This window comes from Impatiens glandulifera, chromosome 5 (assembly GCF_907164915.1).
Source record: "Impatiens glandulifera chromosome 5, dImpGla2.1, whole genome shotgun sequence".
Taxonomy (NCBI): Eukaryota; Viridiplantae; Streptophyta; class Magnoliopsida; order Ericales; family Balsaminaceae; genus Impatiens; species Impatiens glandulifera.
In genome coordinates this window covers 6,499,409-6,521,730 of record NC_061866.1, presented here as the reverse complement: position 1 = coordinate 6,521,730, position 22,322 = coordinate 6,499,409, and the positions used below count along the sequence as shown (strand labels likewise).

The 22,322-nt window shown below is 26.0% G+C and overlaps 1 protein-coding gene across 1 annotated transcript; it reads right to left on the bottom strand.

The window, feature by feature from the left end:
- Window positions 1-1,976: 1,976 nt before the first annotated feature.
- On the bottom strand, window positions 1,977-20,790 carry LOC124938934 (two-component response regulator ARR12-like). Its single transcript, XM_047479455.1, has 9 exons — window positions 20,679-20,790; window positions 19,875-20,027; window positions 19,517-19,795; window positions 19,367-19,443; window positions 18,821-19,295; window positions 18,525-18,742; window positions 8,904-8,972; window positions 8,722-8,809; window positions 1,977-2,116 (listed from the first exon to the last, which is right to left on the bottom strand). Exons 1-9 carry the CDS (start codon window positions 20,788-20,790, stop codon window positions 1,977-1,979), a joined length of 1,611 nt encoding a protein of 536 aa, XP_047335411.1.
- Window positions 20,791-22,322: the final 1,532 nt, after the last annotated feature.

Here is a 22,322-nt window from a genome sequence, read left to right as displayed (position 1 = left end):
ACCCCGAATTTTTTTTACGGTTCTATATTTGACTATACCCTCTAATTTCTTTAAAATTTTAAATATATTTCAATGTTTGTTTATCTAATTATTAAAAAAATTGTAAAATTTACTTTTATCCATTAGTTTTATTCGGATTTTTTTTCGTTATATTTTTAAGTCCACCCCAAATTTTTTTTAAGCCATCCCAACTCTATTTTCTAAGTCCGTCCCTCCTACCACATTAATCATTTCGCCTACGATCATAGGCCTCATCATGGCCTGATCAGACAAGTTGGATCAAGAACTGCCAAAACGTCATATGACTTTTGACTAAATTCAAACAACTTGTTTCCTGAATCCTGAAGATGCTATAAATAATCACACTTAATGAATCTGAAGGAAAAAGAACCACTCTCAATCCCTTAAAAAAATGATAGAAATGCAACATGAAGCTCTAAACTTTTGGATTTTTGTAATTTTATCCAAGGTCTTAAAGTTGTGATCCAGGCCTCCTAAATGTCATGGTAAGAAGGTTGTCGCTAGACTAGAAAATGATGAAACAACATATTTAAGTTGAAATTATAAACCAAAACAAACAAAATCAAAGAGCTCTTAATTATTCTCAACTCATGATTACCAAAAAGCAGTTTACCATAAAAAAAAAAAAAACTATTCTCCTAGTTTTTCAAAACCCAAATAACAACAAAACTTAATATAACACTCATACATAAAAATTCCTTCATTTACATCGTCTATTAAACTTGAAAATCTGCATTATAGGTTCTGATCGCATCACAATTTCTTCCTCACATCGTCGAAGGGTCATCATTGCAATACTGAAAATTTAAATAAAATTCACAACTTTATATATTCTTCTATCTAAATCATTTACGTAAAAGAAAAATATATACTTACCTCTTTGATGAAATGCATAAGATCCTCATCAAATGTAGTATTGCAGTTATCATTGATGTTTCGTTCCATTTGTTCTTCTTGGTACACCATATGATCATTTTTGGTCCATTCATTTTCATCACGAATACCACTTCCCATAAGGAATGGATTCTCTATAACTGTTTTCCCCAATTCCATGTATTGGGTGTAGAATTTAGTCACATTTCCTTCATTTTTACCTATAAATTTGAAATGCAATCATAGTTAGATTGTTGGTACAATTTTCAATAATAAAGGATAAATAAATAAATAACTACCTGAACTTGATATTGGAATCGCCCTTTCAATGAAATTTGGATAATTGGTTGGAGCAACACAAAATGAATTCATAGAAGTTGGATATGGTTGAAGTCCAATCAAATGATTATTGGTCGGACCACGAAATACTGCATATTTAGAATCCATGTTTGGAAAGGAGTGAATGTTTATCGTGTTGAATCTATTCCACATACTAGGATTTGGTGTCGAAACGGAAGTAGATGTAGAAATAACTGGGTGATGAAACTTTGCAGAATTGGGAGAAGCCATGGACATGTAATTGGTTGGAACCATTCCAAAAGGTTGTTGATTTTGTTGGATAAATGAGTTTTGAGAAGGCCTTGGAATAAAATTTGACTTTTTTTGGAAGCAAGGGTAAATGGAGATGTTTATTTTGATTTGTTTGAGTTGAATTCATTTTTCCTTTCTTCAATCCATTTTTGTACTTCTATTCATCATGAAAAAATAAACTATATGTTAAAAATATGTTTTGTTTTAAAGATTTTTTAAAATTAATTACATGTAAGTAACTAGCAATTTGATTCCAACAATTCCATTATTTTCTTCGAAACCGCATCTATTCATTTCCAAAATTGGCGGTTAGTAATTAATTTGATTTGTATTGTGTAGATGATTGAAGAATTTATTACGACTGAGTATACTAACAACTTCGACAAATTTGTCTTGTAAAGATTTTGACCATATAACCTTAGGTTTCTTTGGAGCGCACGGTCCATTTTCAGTTTTGTTTTCCCTTTCCTTTATCATGGGAGACAACAATCTCAGAGGATCAAACCATTTCTTTCTAAGAACATGTTGTCGTTTTTAAGCTCATTCATGCGAATAATCTTTACAAGGTATTCTTGAGCTCCATTTCTCACACTTTTCATCACCATTTCTTTTTCGTAACTTTTAGATACAACTGCATGCAAAAGATAAAAGATCAATTTTGACTTAATCTAGCATATTTCATGAAAAAAAGTAGAATACAAATTTAGTAGCACACTTAGAAAAAGGGTTTGTCAATTTCAAAGATTATAATCTTCAAGAACTCAAAACATCCATATATAGAAGTTTGGCTTCAATAATCAAAATGTGTTAATCATCTTTATTTTCTCTCAATAGTTTCAAGATTTAGTTGATTTGGTTGTTGCATAACTACAACTCAAAATAAAAAATAGCATTAATAACAATAGTAATAGTATTAAATTTTGCTCTATTACTAATAATTTAAGCTATAAATATTTATATGTTATTATTTTTTATTTTATTTTATATATTTTGTAAGTTTAATTAAAAATATAATAATTTTATATAATAAATAATAAAAATTACACAATAACAGAAATTTAATTCAAAATAAATTTATTAGTCAATAACAATAAAAACAAGAGGATGGATAGTTGGAGGAATTTTGGAGAGGTAAGAGAGTGAATAACATGTCATTATCTCATTGGTCGGAAAAGGAAAAAAAATGAGTTAAAAGAAAAAAGAATTTATTTTTTTATTTTTTCAACCAATAAAATTGCGACATGTCTTTCTCTATTATTCCCTACTCAAATTCTCTACCTAATTATTTCCTACTCAAATTCTCTACCTAATTATTTCCCTAAAAACAATAAAATAAAATTTTGATAAAATGGTTTGGGTCTATCCAAGATCAATGATTGTCAACTAGGATTTGACAATTATGTTTGGTTATCGGCCGCGGATTGCGGGTTTAATCACAAGTTCAATATATGTGCAGCTTGATGTTAAAATCATAATTTTAAAAGAATGGTTCTAAAATATAACAATTATTGTGTGATATATAAAATATGTTAATTAAGAGAAATTATTGTATTAAAAATAATACATTTATATTTGTATTTTTGAAGATCGTTGGAGAGCATCTCCATATGATATGGATATTGTCATCAACTAATAAAATTCCTAAACCATTCGGAAAATGATCATCAATTTTCGACATACTTTTAAGTGGATAAATAATGATATATAATATATACGAGAAATGATTGGGAAAGGAAATTTGAGTGAGAGAATAAGAGAGAGAATTATTTGTCACAATATGATTGGTTGAAAAAATCAAATAATTTCTCTATCTTCTCTCTTTCTTTCCACTTTTCCCTTTTTTCAACGAATGAGGTGATGCCAAGTCATTTTATCTCTCATTCTCTCTCATTCTCTCCCTTAAATTCCCTCTCCCTATCACCCCTCATATATATATATATATATATAATAATAAATAGATAAAAACACAAATTAAGGAAGTATATTAATTATATTAGAAAAGTTAAAGAATTATTTTTTGAAAAATAATGAGAGTAATCAATTTAATTAATTTTTTTTTATAAAGTGATATTTTGTAGCAATTTTTTTATCATTATTACATAAACTTTTTAAACATTGATAAAATGAAAAGTAAAAATATATAATTATGCTTATATTAATATTTTTTTATTAAAAGAGACTCAAATTTTTTAAGTTAAAAAGTTGATGAAAATTTCTCTTTTTTTAAGTTTTAGATCATGCTAAAAAAATAGATATATTTTTTTTACCATTTTAATTTGTTATTTTTTCAAATTTGTAGATCATGCTAAAATAATGTACAGGTTATGAAATTTTCAAAATTAGTTTTCATTTTTTAAATTTATTTACCTATTATATTACATTCATTTTTATTAGTTTTGTCGCTTAAAACTTTAAAAAATAAATCTTAATTTGTTTTTGAAATTGTTTATATATATTAAAAAATTATAAGAGTTGTTTAAACATAATTCTAAATCATGGTGCATAAATTTCAAAAAAATTATATTTATGGTTGTAAAAATAAACTTAAAAGAATACTGATTTTTTTGGACTGTAATAGCTAGCTTTCTATATATATTATTATAAAAAATAGAAACAAAAATAACTGAAAGAAAGAATAAAAAATCTCACAAAAATTCTAAAATAAATATTTTAGATTTTCCGTGCTAATTTATGAATCGCTTAAAGTTTGGGTACAAATTTAGTTTTATAAATTGAGTTGTTGACCTTTTCTACCATAACTATAGTTGATTTTGTTACGTTAAAATTTTCAAAACTAGATTTATCTAAAATAATGGGTTTATTAATAATTTGTCAAAATTGGTTGTTTTTATAAATTTATATAGTCATAGTCTAGTAAAAACAATTAAGTGGATTAATTATTATAATAATTTAATCTTAAATTAGTTAAGAATAACGACAAAAAAAAATAATTTAAAATAAATGTTGGATACATATTATTCCAAATAAATTATTTATTAAATCCAAAAATAAATTAAATTAATTAATTAAAAAATAAATGTCACAATTATTTTATATATTTTAAAATTTTAAAATAAATGTCACAATTATTTAATGTTATTTATCGTTTTTTCCTAGGAAACTATTTTTTTTCCTAGATACTAAACATTATTCAGATAATATATTATGCATTAAATATATTTAATGACATTTTATCCTAGCTAATTTTGGATTGTATGTTATTTGAGCTAAAATTCTAACCATATTTGAAAAAAAAATTGACTTAACTATTTTCTTTAATTTGTTTTTTTTCCAATAAGGGACTATTTTTTCCTAGATACTAAACATTATTCAGAACAATTATGGACAACTTGTGTAAGAAATAGCTTAGAAATGTCCATTATCTAAGCGATGTGAGATTTTTGCAAAGTTTTTAAGAAACAATGTGTTAAGTAGCTTAGAAATGTCCTTTATTCAAGTTATTCAAGCGATGTGGGATTTTCACAAAGTGTAAATAACTACACAATTTACTTTGTCATTAACTTATTTCGGTGAATGATGTCGACTTTTTTTTGTTTTTGTTAGGGATGTTGTGGACTAACTACTATTATCATATGCATGACATGTTAAAGACTTTGTTAATATTTCTGTCTGATTTTGACAAATAATATCGAGTGACTACTATAATTCATCTGATTTAACAAGTAAAATCGGGTAAAGTTCTATCGTTCACCCGATCTTAACAAATAATATCAAGTAAAATCGGATGAATTATTGTAGTTCACCCAATTTTGACAAGAAATACCAAGTAAAATTGAGTGAACTGATGTTGTAAAAAAAAATTGGGGGACAGAGTAAACTACCTATAGACATTTTTTACAAGTAAAATCAGGTGAACGGAGTGAATTCTTCATTTTACCTGATTTTGACAAATAAAATCAAGTAAAATTGGGTTAGTTAACCCAATTTTGACAAATAATATCAATTAAAATAGGTTGAATTCAACATATTTTGTCAAGCATGATCAAGTTTAATATGGTGAATTCCTGTAGTTCATCCGATTTTGACAAATTAAATCTAATTAATTCTGGTGGTTAATGTATTTGTATTAATGTCAAAATTGGGTTCACTCTATTTTATATGATTCTATTTCTCAAAATTAATGTTTTGTCAAGTAAAATCGGGTGATATGTAAAAGTTCACTCAAAATTTGCAAGTAAAATCTAGTGATGGGTAAACTTCTGCATTTTACCATGTATTTTCAAGTAAATCAAATGATATTGGGTGATCTATTGCATCTCTACAAGGAATATTGGTGACCGAGTAATCTTTTTTTTTTGTGTGTGTATTTATGCTTTATTTATTTTGGATAACAGAGTAATCTTTTTGTGATTTTTGTGTATTGAATAATATCTAAACTAAACTTAAAACAAATAATATCAAATTAAATCGGGTGAATCTAGCCGTTCACCTAATTTTGACAAGTAAAATCAAGCAAAATCGATGTACGATGTACGGATGCAGTAAAAATTTGGGTATTACACTCCAAATAACCATATATATATATATATATATATATATATATATATATTTTTTTTTTTCCCACAAAATAACTGCATCCCCAATTTTTAGTGAAAGCTCCTATTGCCAAGATCTAAAGCTCATTATATATATATATATATATAAAAAAAGTAATTTTAAAGGGAGCCAAATATTTGTAGCAAAAGAGTAGCAATGAAGTAAAACGGTGATTTAATTATTGACTAATTATAACCTTTATTTTTCTTTTTTATCTCTCTTATCAATAATTACATTTTCTCTCTCAATATTTACATTTTCTCTCTCTTAAACAATATCCAATTTAATATATATATATATATATATTCAATTATTATTATTAAAAAATACTTAATAATTTCTCTCTTTAAATTTTTGTTATTATAAATATTTTTTTATAAAATTATTGTACATACCATTATAAACTAATTTTAATTATTTCTTTTTCCTAATAATTTATTCTCTTTTATTTATTAAAAAAAAATAAAATTTATTTTCAATATTAAAAATGAATAAATTAAAATAAATAATAGTTAACTGTGTTATATTAATAAATTGTACAATCTAATTAAAAATTATCAATGAAATAAATTTACCAAAAAAAAAATATTATCCAAAAGTGTATCATAACATCTAATATTCAAATTCAAGATAAATACAACTCAAATTATCAATTACTAATAGATAAAAAAAACTATTAAAAGAGAATAATCAACCTGGTGTACTTGTTGATTTAGTTTTTTAGTTGATTTAGTTTAAATAGTTGATTGAATTTCTAAAAAATTTTAGAGATTAAAAAGAAAAAGACTTTTAAAGAGAGAAAATACATGGTTAGAAGAGAAACTATTTTTTAGATAAAATAATTAATAATTTTATTTTTATATTAATATATTATTTTTTATTAACTTACTATATATTTAATTAAATTAATAGATAAGAGAAATAATTAATTAAATTAAAAAAATTATTAAAAGAGAAATAATTTATTAATTATATTATATTGTTTAATTTTTTAAAAATAATTTATTTTATTGGTACTCGTGCAAGTTTTTAATATAACACAATTAACTATTATTTATTTTAATTTAGTTATGTTTAATATTAAAAATAAATTTTATTTTTTAATAAATAAAAAAAAGATTGAGGGAGAAAAATAATTGAAATGCGTTTATATTACAATAATTTAAAAAAAAAATTAATAATAATAAAAATTTAAAGAAATAAATTATTAAGTATTTTTTAATAATAATAATTAAAAATATATATTAAATATTTCATGAGAAAATATAATTATTAAAAAGAGATAAAAAGAAAAATAAATATTATATTTAGTCAGCAATTTAATCTCTTTTCAACTTATTCGCTAGAATTTCGTTTTCCGTTACAAATATTTTGTTTCCCAGTTACTCTATATATATAGTTTATTTTTTCGAGAAATTCATAAAATTATGTCAAACCTCTTCTTCTTCATCAATTATCTTTCTAGTTTTGAGCTCCACAGTCGCCATTGTTGCAGCGGTTGGACAAGGTCTGTAATTTCTCATCTTCGTTTATTGTTTATCGAATTACAAATCAAATAGATATTTAGATATTCTTCAGATGTACTGCATCAATGGCTGAATTCATTTGCTTATATATATTACATATTTATGAATCCATTCAATTTGTTTATATTACATATATTTAGGCAAATGGGTTCTCTCCTTGCAGTGGTAAGGTGAAGTAGGCATTTTGGATAATCTTAGAAGTTAGATCTGCCATTCTTCTTCTCAGACTTGACTTTTGGGTCCATTCACGGTAAATCTCCCTACCCGAACTGAAATTCGATACTGAAATTCGATTTTATGAAATTTTGTCTATTATATATATAATATTTATATAAATTAATTATTGAAATAAATAATAATAATAATTAGTTTCATGTTTTTTTATATAATATAATATTTATTATAATATCAGAGGAATGGTTATCTTATATTTCATTTTGAAGGGATCATAGACATAATATTTGGTTTAATGAAAGGGAGTTGCGGTGCTTTTCCCACATGCACATAAAAGATAAAATATCTTAATTTACTTTTTTTATTCCATTCCTTTTAATTAATTAATTAATTATTTTATTTTATTTTATTATTAAATTTTCTTTATCATTAAATATAATTAATTGATTTTTAATATATTTTTTTCTATTTTATTTATTTAATATTCTTTTAAATATTTTTTAATAATAATAAAAAAAAAGATATACCAAATAAATAAAATTACAAATTTTAATCAATATTTCCTTCTCTAAATTTTGCACTACCGTTAATATTTTGACCACAAATTAACACGCGTTATATAACTAGTTGCCTATCCTTTAGCTTCGTCAGATGAATGATTACACCACCACATTGGAAAGGGTGGTACAAGGTAACGAGGGTGTAAAAAAACTTGCACAAAGTTTTGGCCAACATGGGCAATAACTATTTAATGGTAAGTGAGTAAAACAACTCCTTTTATTCTCACCAAATGTATGCAGTACAAAATGACAATTCCTAAAATCATAGTCTATTCAATTCCTCTCTGTTGTCGGTTGCTCGAAATATTCTAATAAAAATAATAGATTATCTGCCATTTTCCGATCTGGAAAAAGATGATCATATTGACGCTTATTTTGTCGAATCTCCTCCATAAGATCGTATCGTACTTAAAACCAACCTTCTTCACCATACCCGATTAGTGCGGCTATCGCCCTAAATCCACACTGACCGTCAAGTTCAACGTCAATAGTATGAGAAATATAACGCTACATAACCGTAGGTAATTTCTCAATGTTGGTATCACGGATGGGTGGAACGGGAGAGTGATCATGAATCGATAGAGTATTGCGAACCCCCAACCCCTCCCATGTCCTCTCCTTTGATACGTTGCATTCGTTTGAGTGGCCCTAGATCCTGAAGTGGATATATCTACAAAAGAAGGTATGTGATGTCTACTTTGCTCATTTTTCATGTAGGTTGACCTCTATGTTCCGTATTGTACGAAGGGGCTCAAACTGTACTTTGAGATAAAATCGTCATATTAAAAACCGATCTATCATTTGCTCTCGCATTTGTGGATCCATCCCATCTAATATCTCAACAACCTTAAATGCCATGTTGGCTCGTGCTCCGTCGTCATGGTACTCATGAACGTTCATATACAACCTCCTCCAATGAGTGTTGATTCTCTAATGTATCAGAATTGGAATGGAAAGGAACCGATATTGTGCAAAATCATGCTTGCAAGACAATCCGTATATTATTTTAATTGAACAGTTGCATGTGCCGGCTAGTTGGTGACATGCTTCCTCGACGCATTTTAGCTCAGCATAAATAAACTTCATTGACTGTAATGAAATTCGACACCTTACAAGCAATGGAGTTTATTTATGATGAGCTGAAATGCACTGAGGAAGCATGTCACCAACTAGCCGTCACATGCAACTGTTCAATTAAAATAATATATGGATTTTCTTGCAAGCATGATCTTGCACATTATCGGTTCCTTTCCATTCCAATTCCGATAGAGTATCAACGCTTATTGGAGGAGGTTGTCTATGAACGTTCATGAGTAGCATGACGACGGAGCACGAGTCAACATGATATCTAAGGTTGTTGAGATGTTAGATGGGATGGATCCACAAATGCGAGAGCAAATGATAGATCCGTTTTTTAATATGGCGGATCCATCTCAAAGTACAGTTTGAGCCCCTTCGTACAATACGGAACATAGAGGTCGACCTACATGAAAAGATGAGCAAAGTAGACGTCGCATACCTTCTTTTGCAGAAATATCAACTTCAGGATCTAGGCCCACTCAAACGAATGCAACGCCTCGAAGGAGAGGACATGAGAGGGGTTGGGGGTTCGCAATACTCTATCGATCCATGATCACTCTCCCGTTCCACCCATCTGTGATACCTACATTGAGAAATTGCCTATGGTTATGCAACGTTATATTTCTCATACCGTTGACGTTGAACTTGACGGTTACTGTGGATTTAGGGCGATAACCGCACTAATCGGGTATGGTGAAGAAGATTGGTTTCAAGTACGATCTTATGGAGAAGATTCGACAAAATAAGCGTCAATATTATCTTTATCCAGATCAGAAAATGTCAGATAATCTATTATTTTTATTAGATTATTTCGGGCAACCGGCACTAGAGAACCATTGGATGAATTTTATGATTTTAGGAATTGTCGTTGCATCAAGGTACAATCTTGTACTGCATACATTTGGTGAGAATAATATGAGTTGTTTTATTCACTTGACATTAAGGTTCCTCCCGTTCCAGACCAAGAGCGCCGGGAAATAGTTATCGCCCATGTGGGCCAACACTTCGTTCAAGTTTTTTTACACCCTCAATACCATACACCACCACCATTTCCAATGTGGTGGTGTAATCATTAATCTGACGAAGCTAAAGGATGGGCAACTAGTTATATAACACGTGTTAATTTGTGGTACGAAATAACGGGTACATGACCTAACAACTGTGTAGAATTTGGAGGAAATATTTATTAGAATTTGTATTTATATTTACTTTGGTGCATTTTTTTTTATTATTACCTGTACTATTTTTTTTAAAACATGACCAAAATACTTAATATTAAAAGATTCTAAAGAATATTAAATAAAAAAATATATATTATAAATTAATTATATTTAATGATAAAAAACTTAATAATTAAATAAAATAAATAAATAATTAAAAGGAATGGAATAAAAAGATAAATTAATTAAAAAGATCAAATGTTTTTGTTTTTTTTTTTTCTTCCAGTGTGGGGTGGAAAAAATAACTCCTTTTCTAATAATTTAAAATAAATAAAATACATTAGAAGGGTAGTTCACCATGTTTTCTTGATAGATTTAATTGAAAAAACATATGAAGATCAAGAACTTGTTTGATCGCATAATTTTTTTAAAAAAAATAAAAAAGGTTCTTTATTTATTATTGATTTTGAAAATTTATAGTTACTTTAGTTTATTTTATGATGATTTAAATGATTAGAATTTAAAATTTTATAAAAAAAAATTTAAAGAGTATTTTGTGCGAATTAAATTAGTTTAAATCAATTTTTTATTTTTTTTATAATTTGAGAATATATATGTAATCACTAAACCTGAGGCAAGTGTGCCACTCTACCACCTCACCTCTGCTTTACGTGGACATTAATATACAAATTTGTCAATCTAATAAACATAACTATCTACTTTATACAAATAAAATATAAGTCAGGTATGATATGTTTAGATTTATCTTCGGTTATTCATTTAATTTCTTAATATCATATATTCGATTATTAATTATTTAAATATTTGATCATATTACCTCTCCACTAACAAAATTAAGTATAAATTTTAATATATATTCGTGTGGAATCAAACTAGATATAAAGAGAAATAAGGTAGAGATATGAAAAAGAAGACCTACACAATTGTTTTGTCAAATCAATTATTGCAAATTAATAATAAAATCTTTAAGGCCTTGTTTATTTAATATACCAATTAACTCAATTTAAATTATAATTTTAATATATAATAATTTGATATTTAAATGTTAATCACAATAGGATTAGGATTGCAGTGTGCTAATTAAAAAAATAAAATTAGTTTTTATTTTTTAATATATTTCTTTTCTAAAAAAATATCTATTTGTTTATGCTGAAAAAACAAGAAGTTGAAATGAAAAAAAAATGTAAAATTTATTTTAAATAAAAAAAAAGATTAGTTGATAAATTAATAATTTATTTATTACAAAAACTCTACTAAGATAGTTCAATGAATTTTATTTAATATATATATATATATATATATATAATATAAAACATAGTCTGTAAGCACAATAATAAAATAATTCATAAAAAAACAAATACATTTGTATAAATTTATTTAAAACTATAAACTAAATCATTCTATTATATAAAAATAATAAAAAATAAAAAAATATTTTTTAAATTAATTCAAACTGTCGGTAGTAACGTTCTGTTTGTAAATTAATATATGAAAAATTAAGATTGTATTTATATATTATTAGTATTTTATTATTTATTTATATTTTTATATAAATGATTAAAATTTTAAAATATTAATTTTAAAAATAGTTAATACATACTTTAAAATAATTTTTACTTATATTGTTATTTTAATTATTAATAATATTATTAAAAATATATATTATTAAACCAAATTTGAAAAATAAAATTAATTATTTGATAAATATAATTTAAAAAATTAAATATAAATGTATTTGATTTGACACTTTTACTTTTTACTGTTTCATTAAGTGATATTTCAATTAAGTATAATAATATTTTTTTTTTCTTCCTTTGTCTATTTTGTTTGTGAGAGAATTTTTAGAAAAGATTCCTATTTCTTTTTGCTTTTCAGAGAAAATTTATGATATGTATTAATTTTGCGTTTCATTTATTTCAATAATTATTTAATTACTTGAAATTTTTAATTGACAACTAAGGATTGAAGGTGGCGAGAGTTTAAAATCTTATTCAAATCTCAATAAGAGAGTTTTTTAAAAAAAAAATATGATTAATTTTGATTATTGATCCAATCAATTTTATTTTGAGGCAGGGTTCAATTTTATAAATTATTTAAATAACCTAAATTTTAAAAATATTATTTACTATTTCTTTCCTTTATCAATAGGTGAATAGTGCAAATAAAATTGTTACTAAAATATTCAGATTCTACTTCAAACTAATCATAAAGAAACTACATGAGTCAGTAACATTTGTATTTGCACTAAGGATTGATATTTACTTATTTCAATAATCATTTAATTATTTAAAAATTTCAATTGACAATTAGGGTTTGGAGATTGTGAGATTCAAAGAATTTTTTTGTTAACAAAAAGGATTGATTTTGATTATTGACCCAATCAATTTTATTTTAGGGCATTATTCAATTTTTTAAATTATTTAAATAACTTAAATTTAAAAAATATTATTTATTATTTATTTCTTTTATTACATTATTTAATTCATTAAAAAAAATATTAATTTTTTTAATTTTTTTAATCATTAAATATACTAAAAATATTCTATATTTTCTCAAAATTACTCCTAATTATTATTTTCAAATAATACCGTTATAATTTTAATTCAAATCTAAACTACGCTACTACCGTAAAACAATATATATATATATATTCACTTTATATTTTTATAATATAAAATATAAAGTTTGATGAGACTCCATAAATAAATAATCTGTAAGTGGAAGAAGATGGGGCCATGTTAACCAACAAAAGTTACAACGGTTGTGCCTTGTTTGGCTGGGATTGATTCTTCAATGTCCCCACTAAAAAAAATTATTATTTCTTTTTTATCTTGACCCAATTTAAAATGAAAAATAAAAACAAATTTATGAATTTAATGTTCATTTTTTAAATTAAAAAACAATCCTTCTCATTCTTATCTCTTCTCAACAATCTCAGTTATTTAATTAATAAAAAAACAAAATGATTTAAAAATAAATAAATAAAACGCAAAATTAATACATATTACAATTTTTTTCTTTGCCTTTTTAAAAAACTAAAAAGATACAAATCTTTTCTAAAAGATTATCTGACAAGTGACAAGCTAAAAAAATAGGCAAGAAAATAAAATTATAATGAAACAAAAAAAAAGTGTTATGTCAAATATGTTTATTTTTAATTTTTTAAAATTATATATATTAAATAATCTTTTTTTTATTTTATATTTGATTTAATAATATTATTGATAATTAAATAATAATAGATGTAAAAAATATTTTAAAGTATCAACATAGCATTAACTATTTTTAAAATTAATATTTTAAAATTCTTAATTATTTATATAAAATTATAAATAAATGATAAAATACTAATAATATATAAATACAATCTTAATTTTTCATATATTTGAGTATTAATTTATCAGCGGGATATTATGATCGTTTGAACTACTTTAAAAAATAATCTTTTATTTTTATATAATAGAATGGTTTAGTTTTAAATAAATTGAATATAAATGTATTTGTTTTTTTATGATCACTTTATTAATGTTTAAATGACTATGTTTTATATTATATTGCATAGATATATTTTTGAATAAATTGAAAGAGACAACGAGTTAGCCTCGTGTTTCATAAGGAATAAAGAATGCTGGTTTATAGAATATCAATTTTATTTTTTTGTAATTAACGTTTAAATATCAAATTATTATCTTTTAATTGTAACTAACATTTAAATATCAAATTACAATTTTTTTAGACACTCATTTAATATCATTAATCAATGTTAAAATTGTAATTTTGAATTGAGTTACTTCTATCTCCAAAGTGGTATATTCAAACAAGGAATTGAAGAGTAATTATTAATTTCAAATAATTCATTTGACGAGACAATTGAGTGAGCAATTTATGTACACCCGACCCGTGACTACCTCTACCTGCCTTTACATCATCTCTACCCTTTCTCTTTATCTTTAGTTTGATTTCAGACAAATATATATTCATATTTTATACTTAATTGTTAATTATAAAATTAATTTTAAAATGTTTAATATAAATTAGTGGAGAAGTATATAGATCAAATATTTAAATAATTATTCAACCATATATGTTAAATCAAATTAATCTGATATATTAAGAAATTAAATGACTAATAGAAGATAAATCTAAACCTATCTAACATGACTCATAAATAAAATATTTTTTTATTTAGTTATGTTTAATAGATTGACAAATTTGTATATTGATGTCCACACAAATTATTTATTTATATATATATATATATATATATATATATAAATTATTTATATATATATGACAAAAAAAAATAATAATAAATAAAATCTCGTAAAGAAGAGGTAGTAGAGTGATGCACCTGTCCTCAGGTCCGGTGATTACATATATATTCTCAAATTATAAAAAAATTACTTTTATTTAAGTTGGAGTTGGAACGACATAGTGTCCCAGATCTAAACACCGCTATTGCCATGGTTAAATCTCTTGTCCAAATGTGAAGACAAGAGAAACCAAAGTCGACCTATAAGAGGAATGACAAAGGGGAAAATGGTGGAGACCATATCTACAACAATGAAGACCAAGTTAAGTTTACCAAACCCAATGGTAAAGAAAGATCGGGATGAGAAACGTGGAGAGAGACCCCGGATAAAGTGTTTCTTTTGTGAAGGGTCGCACAAAGCAAGAGCCCTATGAAGAATAAACTATCAGCAATGATGGAGGAGCAAGAACGCCTTCACGATGAAGCTCGATTGGGGTTATTAAACCTACTTAGTGCCGTTACAGCAAAGTTTGACGAGCCAAAGTCCGTGAAGAAATGACGACTATTTGTGGAAACAAAAGTAAGAAACCACATGGTTAAAACTTTGTTGGATACGGGAACCAATAACAACTTTCTAGAGGTAAAAGAGGTGGGAATACTGGGGATCAGGTACACTAAGGAGCAATGGTGGCTTCAAGCAGTCAACTCGGCACCAAGTGTAACTTATGGAGTTGCTCGTAATGTAAAGATCAACTTGGGGGAGTGGACTAGCCTTCTGGATTTCTCCATTATAGACATGGACGACTACAAAATGGTTCTCGGCATAGAGTTCCTAGACAAGGCAAATGTCTTTCTACTCCTTCTGCCAATACGATGTACATTCTAGAGCAAGACAATACTTGCACAATACCTTTAACAAGAAAGGGCAAGAGAGAAACTAGGCACTTATCTGCCATGCAACTCTCAAAAGGTGCGAAGAAGACCCACCCATCATCTTTTGTCACTATGAAAGAAGATGAGAAAAATGCGTCCAAAGATAAGATACCTCCAAAAGTTACAATTGTCCTAAAGAAAGGTCATGATGCAATGCCCGCTGGATTATCAAAGAAACACCACCATAAGAGAGATGTAGATCACATAGAAGAGTTAGTCAAATGTACTAAACCATCAACGGGGGTTCTTTATCGCATGAAACCTCCCAAATTAGAGGAATTGAAGAGGCAACCAAATGAGTTGATTTTCAAGAAAGAGAAGTGCGAAATAGCCAAGGCCCCCAAAAGAATGAAGAAATGGGAGGACAAGAAAAGAAGACACTTGGAGTTCGGAGGAAACCGAGTGATAGTAAAACTTCTCCTCCATCAAGGAAGACGATTTTCCAAAGTTCACAAGGGCTTGTGAAGAAATACGAAGACCCTTTCTTAGAGAAAAAACGGATTGAAGACATCATCCAAACTTCTATCGCATGTGGAGACATCAACCAAACCTACAAGGAGGACGCGACAAGGATGTTGCTAGAATGATTGTGGGAGAATGTCACGGTGCCCTAATATTCCTAGCCCAAAGGGAGGCCCAATCGTCAAAGTAGGCCCAACCCAAAGAATATTCTAGTTGGAAGGCATGTGCTAGATTAATGTCATTAATTGGTAGTTACAAGGCATGACCTAGATTAGTGCATCATTTATTGACATTAAAAAGGCATATTCTAGATTAGTGCGTCACTAACTGATAGTTAAAAGGAATACCCCAAATTAGTGACACACTAATCGGTAATTAGAAGGGATGCTCTAAATTAGTGCATTATTAATGTGTTAGTCATAATGGGTCCTATAAATACCTCAACGATATTACTTTGTAAATATCCAAATATTCAAGTTATATAATATTATTCTTTGTAAGAGTTTATTCTCTCTCTAGAATTCTTGTGTCATTTCTAATAAATATCGAGTGTTGTTTTGTGTAAGGCTGACTAATTAACCGTTCTTGCGAATATCGTAACTAGTGCCACACAGATCGTTGATAGAAAGACCAAGCCCGTGACAATATGTACGTATGTATAATATACATAGGGATCATAAACCTAGAATTTGTTTAATCTTGCGCATAATATGATTTTTTTTAAATGTTAAATAAATATAACATAACCATTGGCGCTATACAACTCGTTGCATTTGAATATGATTACTTCTAATTTTCTCCTACATTAATATGGACGATTCATCCCTATTCCAGCAAGTAGGATGAAGAACAATCAAAATACCATAATTGGATTTTGGCTGATTCTATTCATTTGAATGGATCAACCGACTTTAGAAAGCTATAAATAACTTTCCTGAACAAATCCAAAGCCAAGAGATAACATCTCAAACCCTAAATCAAAGAATTTCGAAAATATTTCATTGAAGCTCAAAACTTATGATTTTTCGAAAATTCTGTATAAGGCGTTAAAACTTGGATCCAGGCATCCCAAAACTATCCTAAGGTCTAAGGAGTGTTATCCAATCCTTGGTAAGCTTTCAATCATTATTTAATTCATACTTTCAGTTTGAAATTGAAACTTTTATATTTCAATTTTCATAAACTCATGATATGATTACACGTCATTCTCTCATTTTCTCCACCAATTTTTCTCTCGTATCCTTTCTATTTTTAAATATATACAAAAATCACTCTTAATTTTTATAATTTAAAAGACAATTCTGATGGCAACCAAAAATTATGTATTATAATTTTAGAGGAATGGATCCCAGAGTTTGAAGAAGCTTTAAATTGGGTTTATATTAGAATATGCTATAACACTTCAAATAGAATAACATTTCATTTAAACTAATCAATCACACCAATACAGAATAGTCGTTTTAGGTTTGAGAGCAACCTATTTAATATAATTGATTTTCAGTTATTGTAGATATAAATCTAAATATTAATTTTTCTTAAGCTTTAGTTTATAACCATACCGATATTCTAATTAAAAAATATCAATATAATGTATCTCGGCTGTTAAAGTGTTTGTTTTCTAATAGGTGAGTGGATAATTTAACATTCTTAACTAGTGTTTGATCTTAAAAAGAAAAAACAACAACAAACTTTTGAATAATATTCAAAATAAAATACTATACTTAGACCTTGTTTGATATTGGGTTTTATTACATATTATAAAAATTTTATTCAAAAATTATTGTTGGATAAAAAAGTAATTTCTTTGAAATTTGTTTAAAATAAATTACTAAAATATCTTTTATATTTAAAATTAAATTTAATAAATATAAAATAAGAGTATTGATATAAATTATTTTTAGTTCGAAGGATATTGATTTGATAAAAAGATTAATTTTTATAAATCAAAAAGAAAACTCACAAAAACTTGAAATTAAAAACCAAAACAAACAAGATCAAAGAGCTCTTAATTATTCTCAACTCTTAATTACCAAAAAGCAGTTTATCATAAAAAAAAACTATTCTCAGAGTTTTAAAAGACCCAAATTACAACAAAACTTAATAATATAACACTCATACATAAAAATTCCTTCATTTTCATCATCCTTTAAACTTGAAAATCTGCATTATAGGTCCACGAGCAATCGCATCACAATTTCTTCCTCACATAGTTGAAGAGTCGTCGTTACTATACTGAAAATTTAAATAAAATTCACAACTTTATATATTCTTCGATCTAAATCATTTGTATAAAAGAAAAAAAATATATACTTACCTCTTTGATCAAACGAATAAGATCCTCTTCAAATGTAGTATTGCAGTTATCATTGATGTTTCTTTCCATCTCTTCTTGTTGGTACATCATATGACCATTTTTGGTCCTGTCATTTTCATCAGGAATACCACTTCCCATATGGAATGGATTCTCTGTAACTGTTTTTCCCAATTCCATGTATGGGGTGTCGAATTTAGTCACATTTCCTTCATTTTGACCTAAAAATTTGAAATGCAATTATAGTTAGATTGTTGGTACAATTTTCAATAATAAAGGATAAATAAATAAATAACTACCTGAGCTTGATATAGGAATCGTCCTTACAAGGGAATTTGGATAATTGGTTAGAAGAGGTTGAGACGGAACATGATTAGAATCACCAAATGAATTCATAGAAGTTGGATATGGTTGAAGTCCAATCAAATGATTATTGGTCGGACCACGAAATACTGCATATTCAGAATCCATGTTCGGAAAGGAGTGAATGTTTGTCGTGTTGAATCTATTCCACGTACTAGGATTTGGTGTCGAAACGGAAGTAGATGTAGAAATAACTGGCTGATGAAAGTTTGCAGAACTGGGAGAAGGCATGGCCATGTAATTGGTTGGAACCATTCCAAAATGTTGTTGATTTTGTTGGATAAATGAGTTTTGAGGAGGACTTGGAATAAAAAATTGACTTTTGTTGGAAGCCAAAGGTAAATGGAGATGCTTATTTTGATTTGTTTGATCTGAATTCATTTTTCCTTTTTTCAATCCATTTCTGTACTTCTATTCATCATGAAAAAACAAACCATATGTTAAAAATATGATTTCTTTTAAAGATTTTTAAAATTAATTACCTGTAAGTGACTAGCAATTTGATCGCGACTCAAATGTGGTTCACTCAACAATTCCATTATTCTCTTCGGAACTGCATCTATTCATTTCCAAAATTGGCGGTTAGAAATTAATTTGATTTGTATTGTGTAGGTGATTTAAGAATTTATTACCTGGACCGAGTACACCAATAACATGAGAAAATTTGTCTTGTAAATGTTTCGACCAGGTAACCCTAGGTTTCTTTGGAGCGCACGGTCCTTTTTCAGTTTTGTTTTCCCTTTCCCTTATCATGGGAGTCAACGATCTTGGAGGATCAAACAATTTCTTTCTAAGAACATGTTGCCAAATGTTTCTAAGCTCTTCCATACGAATAGGCTTCACAAGGTAGTCTTGAGCTCCATTTCTCACACTTTTCATCACCATTTCTCTTTCGTCAGTTTTAGATACCACTGGATGCAAAAGATAAAAGATCAGACCTAATCTAACATATTTCAAGAGAAAAAGTAAAATAAAAATTTAGTAGCACACTTATAACGGGTTTGTCAATTTCAAAGGTTATAATCTTCAAGAACTCAAAAGCATCCATATCTAGCAGTTTGGCTTCAATAATCATAATGTCATAATCATCTTTATTTTTCCTCAATAGTTCGAGAGCTTTAGTTGATTCTGTGGTTGCAGTAACTAAAATTCAAAATAAAAAATAACATTAATAACAATAGTAATATTATTAAATTTTGCTCTATTACTAACAATTTAAGCTATAAACATTTATTTTTTATTATTATTTTTTATTTTAATTTATATATTTTGTAAATTTAATTAAAAATATAATAAATTTATATCATAAATAATAAAAATGACAAAATAACATAAATTTAATTCAAAATACATGTATTAGTAAGTATCAATAAAACTAGAGGAGTGAAAGTTGGAGGAATTTTAGGGAGGTAATGAGTGAGTGAATAACATGTTATTACGTTGGAAAAAAAAAATATTAGTCCAAATAAAAAAGAGAAAAATTATTTTATTTTTCAACCAATAAGATTACTCCATGTTATTACTCTATTATTCCCTCCTCAAATTCTCTACTTAATTATTTCTCTAAAAATTATAAAATAAAAATTTCAAAAGAAAGGGTCTATCCAAGATCAATGATTGTCAACTAGAACAAGTATGTTTAGTTATTGGATAGAGATATGCGGGTTTAGTCACAAGTTCAACATATGTGCTACTAAAATCATAATTTTAAAAGAAAGAGTCTAAAATATAACATTTATTGTGTGATTTATAAAACATGTTGATTAAGAGAAATTATTGTATTAAAAATAATACCTTCATATTTGCATTGTTGGAGATTGTTGGAGAGCATCTTCATCTCATGGATATTATTATCAACTAATAAAACTCTTAAACCATTTGGAAAATGATCATCAATTTTCGACATACTTGTAAGTGTTGATAAATAATAATGTATAAACAATGATGATTATATATATATATATATATATATATAATTTAAAGTTGACAAATTAATGAAAATAGATAAAAGCACAAATTAAGGAAGTACATTAATTAAATTAGAAAAGTAAAAGAAATATTTTTGAAAAGTATTGAGAGTAATCAATTTAATTAATATTTTTTTATAAAGTGATATTTTCTAACAATTTTTATCATTATTATATAAATTTTTTAAATATTGATAAAATGAAAAGTAAAAATATATAATTATGCTTATATTAATATAATTTTTTATTTATTAAAATAGATGCAACTTTTTGAAGTTAAAAAGTGGATGAATTTTTATATATTTATTTTTTAATTTGTAGATCATACTAAAAAAATTAGATAATCTTTTTTTACCATTTTAATTTGTTTTATTTTTCAAATTTGTAAATCATGCTAAAACAATATACGGGTTATAAATGTTTCAAAATTAGTTTTCATGTTTTAAATTTATTTACTTAATATATATTACATTCATTTTCATTAGTTTTGTCACTTAAAATTATAAAAATAAAGAGAAATGATTAGGTGAGGGAATTTGGTGAGGGAATTCGGTGAGGGAATGACGTGGCATAATCTTATTCGCTGAAAAAATCAAATAATTTCTCTCTTTTCTCTCTTTCCTCTCACTTTTACATTTTCTAACCAATGAAGGTGATGCCACGTCATTCCCTCACCAAATTCCCTCACTAAATTCCCTCCCTCTATCACTCCTCAAAAATAAATCTTAATTTTTTTTTAGAAATTGTTCATATATATTAAAAGTCGTAAGAATTGTTTAAACATAATTCTAATTCACGACATAAATATTAAAAAAAAAAACATATTTATTGTTGTAAAAATAAATTTAAGAAAATAATGAATTTTTTTGGACTGCTATAGCTAGCTTTCTATATTATTAAAAAAAAATAAAAACAAAAATAGCTGAAAGAAAGAGTAAAATATTCTCACAAAAATTCTAAAATAAATATTTTCCCGCACTTATTTTAGATTTTTCTTACTAATTTATGAATCGCTTAAAGTTTTGGTACAATTTTTTATTTATAAATTGAGTTGTTGACTTTTTCAACAAGGACAAATAAACAAAATATTAATTTTGTTATGTGAAATTTGTCCTAAAATAATGGGTTTATTAATAATTGGTCAAAAGTTTGTTATTTTTATAAATTTATATACTAAAAAATTTAGTGAATTAATTATAATAATTAAAATCTTAATTAATAAAAAATAATGATAAATGAAAATAAATAAAATAATTTGAGATAAATTATACTTATTTTATCTTAAATTAATTTAGAAAATCAAAAAAATTAAAATAAATAATTTAAGATAAACGTTGTATCCATTTTATCCCAAATAAATTAATTATTAAATCCAAATATAAAAAGACAAAAATAAATTAAATGGACAAAATAAATACGACACTTATTAAATAAATACGACACTTATTTTAAATATTTATATTTTAAAAGA